The sequence below is a fragment of the Hyaena hyaena genome, unplaced genomic scaffold (assembly GCF_003009895.1).
Source record: "Hyaena hyaena isolate Hyena2069 unplaced genomic scaffold, ASM300989v1 scaffold_3380, whole genome shotgun sequence".
Taxonomy (NCBI): Eukaryota; Metazoa; Chordata; class Mammalia; order Carnivora; family Hyaenidae; genus Hyaena; species Hyaena hyaena.
This window is the reverse complement of record NW_024084010.1, coordinates 1-2,235: the sequence shown is the minus strand read 5'-3', so window position 1 is coordinate 2,235 and position 2,235 is coordinate 1. Positions and strand designations below refer to the sequence as shown.

At 73.5% G+C, this 2,235-nt stretch overlaps 1 protein-coding gene across 1 annotated transcript; it reads right to left on the bottom strand.

The window, feature by feature from the left end:
* Positions 1-6: 6 nt before the first annotated feature.
* Positions 7-2,227, bottom strand: LOC120227761 (polyunsaturated fatty acid lipoxygenase ALOX15-like; the record flags this gene model as incomplete). Its single annotated transcript, XM_039225798.1, has 3 exons — positions 2,042-2,227; positions 385-589; positions 7-101 (listed from the first exon to the last, which is right to left on the bottom strand). Coding segments are annotated over exons 1-3 (435 nt in total), but the record flags the coding sequence as incomplete, so codon positions are not given.
* Between the last annotated feature and the right edge of the window lie 8 nt (positions 2,228-2,235).

The window sequence follows — 2,235 nt, the reverse complement described above, 5'->3', positions numbered from 1 at the left end:
GTGCGGGAGGAGGGCTGACCGATACAGCTTCCTGCGCTCTGCCAGCTCCTGCTCCCGGTGCTGCTTGAACAAGCCCTGGGGGTCGTCTACCACCGTGCGGCCTCCATGTGGGGAGGGGGTGGGCGGTGAGGCTTGTCCCGAGAGCCTCTCCCCTGCCCACCAAGGGCGCCTCCCCACCCGGCCCTCCCCCGCTGACCCTGACCCTCCAGTGGCGCCCTCCCCCAGCTTCCCGCGGCAGGTGCGGCTCCGCCACCAGCCTCTTCCACGACCTCCCCCCCAAATCCCGATTTCCAGATGCCAGCACCCCCCGCCCGGCGCTCTGCCCCCTTTCTTCGTCCCCCCCACCCCTGACCAGGGCTCCTCACACCCCCAGCCCCGGCTCACCGGTGCCCTCGGCGAGGGCCAGCACGTCGGTGCCCTCCACCCAGCGGTAGCACGGGAACTTGAACTCGGGCCCGCCGGCCCCGGGGCCCTGCACCGACACCCAGTTGCAGAACCAGGCGTCGTCCTGAAGGAAGTGCCACTTGCGCAGCTTCACGAAGAGCAGCGGCCCCAGGTACTCCTGCACGTCCTCCTCGAACGCCTCTTCCTGCCGGCGACACAGGCGGCTCAGCGCCTGCGGGGCCCCCGGGAGCGGCCCTGGGACCGAGCCCTGCGCCCTTCTGGCGGCTTCTGCGAAGGAGCCCCAGAGACACGGGGGCGCACGGAGCGGGGGGGCCCCACGACTCCACGTGGGTCGGGGTGAGGCGGAGGAGGGAAGACGCGGAGGCGCACCCCTTCTTTCCTTCGCTTCTTCCCCGCGGTCGTCACCCCGAGGGCGCGCACCCGGGCGCGGGGACGCGCGGTGCGGAGCGGCAGGGGCGCCCTCGCCAGCGCCCCCAGGCGGCAGCGGACAGCCCGCGGCCCCGGCGGGCCTCCCGCACGACGTGCCGACTGGGGACCCCTCCAGGGGACAGCGCTCGGCCCGGCCGCGCAGAGGGAGAGGCGGAGAGGTGTGCCAGGCAGGGGGACCGCGAGACGCGGCCAGGGGCAGCCGAGCCGCGTCGTGGGGCTGGGGCGCAGGGCAGCGCTGCGGGGAGACGGGCACGCCGCCCTCGTGCAGTCCCGGAGGTAATCCACGGGCTCTGGGCGAGTCCCGGGGACACACGGAAGCCACGCACGTGTCCTGCGCGGAGGCACGTTTGAGGGGCGTCATGTTTGGGAGAAACCGCTCGGGCTGCAGAAGGGCAGGCCGGGGCGAGGGGAGAGGAGGAGAGGGCTAAGGCGACTCAGGTCCAAGGGGGCCCTGGTGGGCAGGGCTGGGGCGGAGCTCTGGGCCCGAGGCCGGACAGGTCCGGGAGACAGAGCTGGCAGCGTGCGCCCTCGGTCACGGGCGGAGAAAGGGAAGCGCAAGCAACCGCTGGGAGTGGAGGGGTGCGGGGTGGGGGTGGAGGGGGTGCTGAGAAGAGGGGAGGCCCCGTCCGTGGGACAGACCGCCGCTTCTGGGGGGCTTGGAGAGAGCCGGGCAGGCCGTGAGGACCGGTGGGTCGGAGCCGGGGCGAGTGCCGGGTAGACGCGGTGAGAGCGGGGAAGTGGGTGGGGAACGCGGTGTTCCCGTCTCTGGGCGCCTCGCCGGCGCCCGCATCCCGGCCGGGCCCGGGGAAAGCCCGCGGGGCCCACACCCAGCGACGGCGCAGAAGGCTTGACACGGCAGCTTTTAAAACTAGGGGACGCGGGAGGGCGGACGGCCTGTTCGAGGAAAGGCCGAGCTCTGCGCCACGACGCGAGGCCAGCAGGCGGTCAAGTCCAAGGAGGCCGCGCGGGAGCGAGCACCGTGCGCCCACTTGGGGCCGGTCTCACCTGGCCCCGCCGCTCACCCGGCCCCTTCACTCACCTGGCCCCGCGGTGTCCCGGCCCCGCCGCTCACCTGGCCCCGCGGTGTCCCGGCCCCGCCGCTCACCCGGCCCTGTCGCTCACCCGGCCCTGTCGCTCACCTGGCCCCGCCGCTCACCCGGCCCTGTCGCTCACCTGGCCCCGCCGCTCACCCGGCCCTGTCGCTCACCAGGCCCCGCGCCGGCCGCAGTCTCCTCTTGAGCTCCGCCTCCCCGTGCTGGCCCACCAGCGACAGCTGCACTTGGTTGTTGGAGCCCGCGCACAGCGAGGAGCCTGTGGACACGCGGACGCGGTAGAGACCCATCCTGCCTGAAGACCAACTGGCCAACGAGAGGGAAGGAGAGTGGCCGCGCTAAATATCAG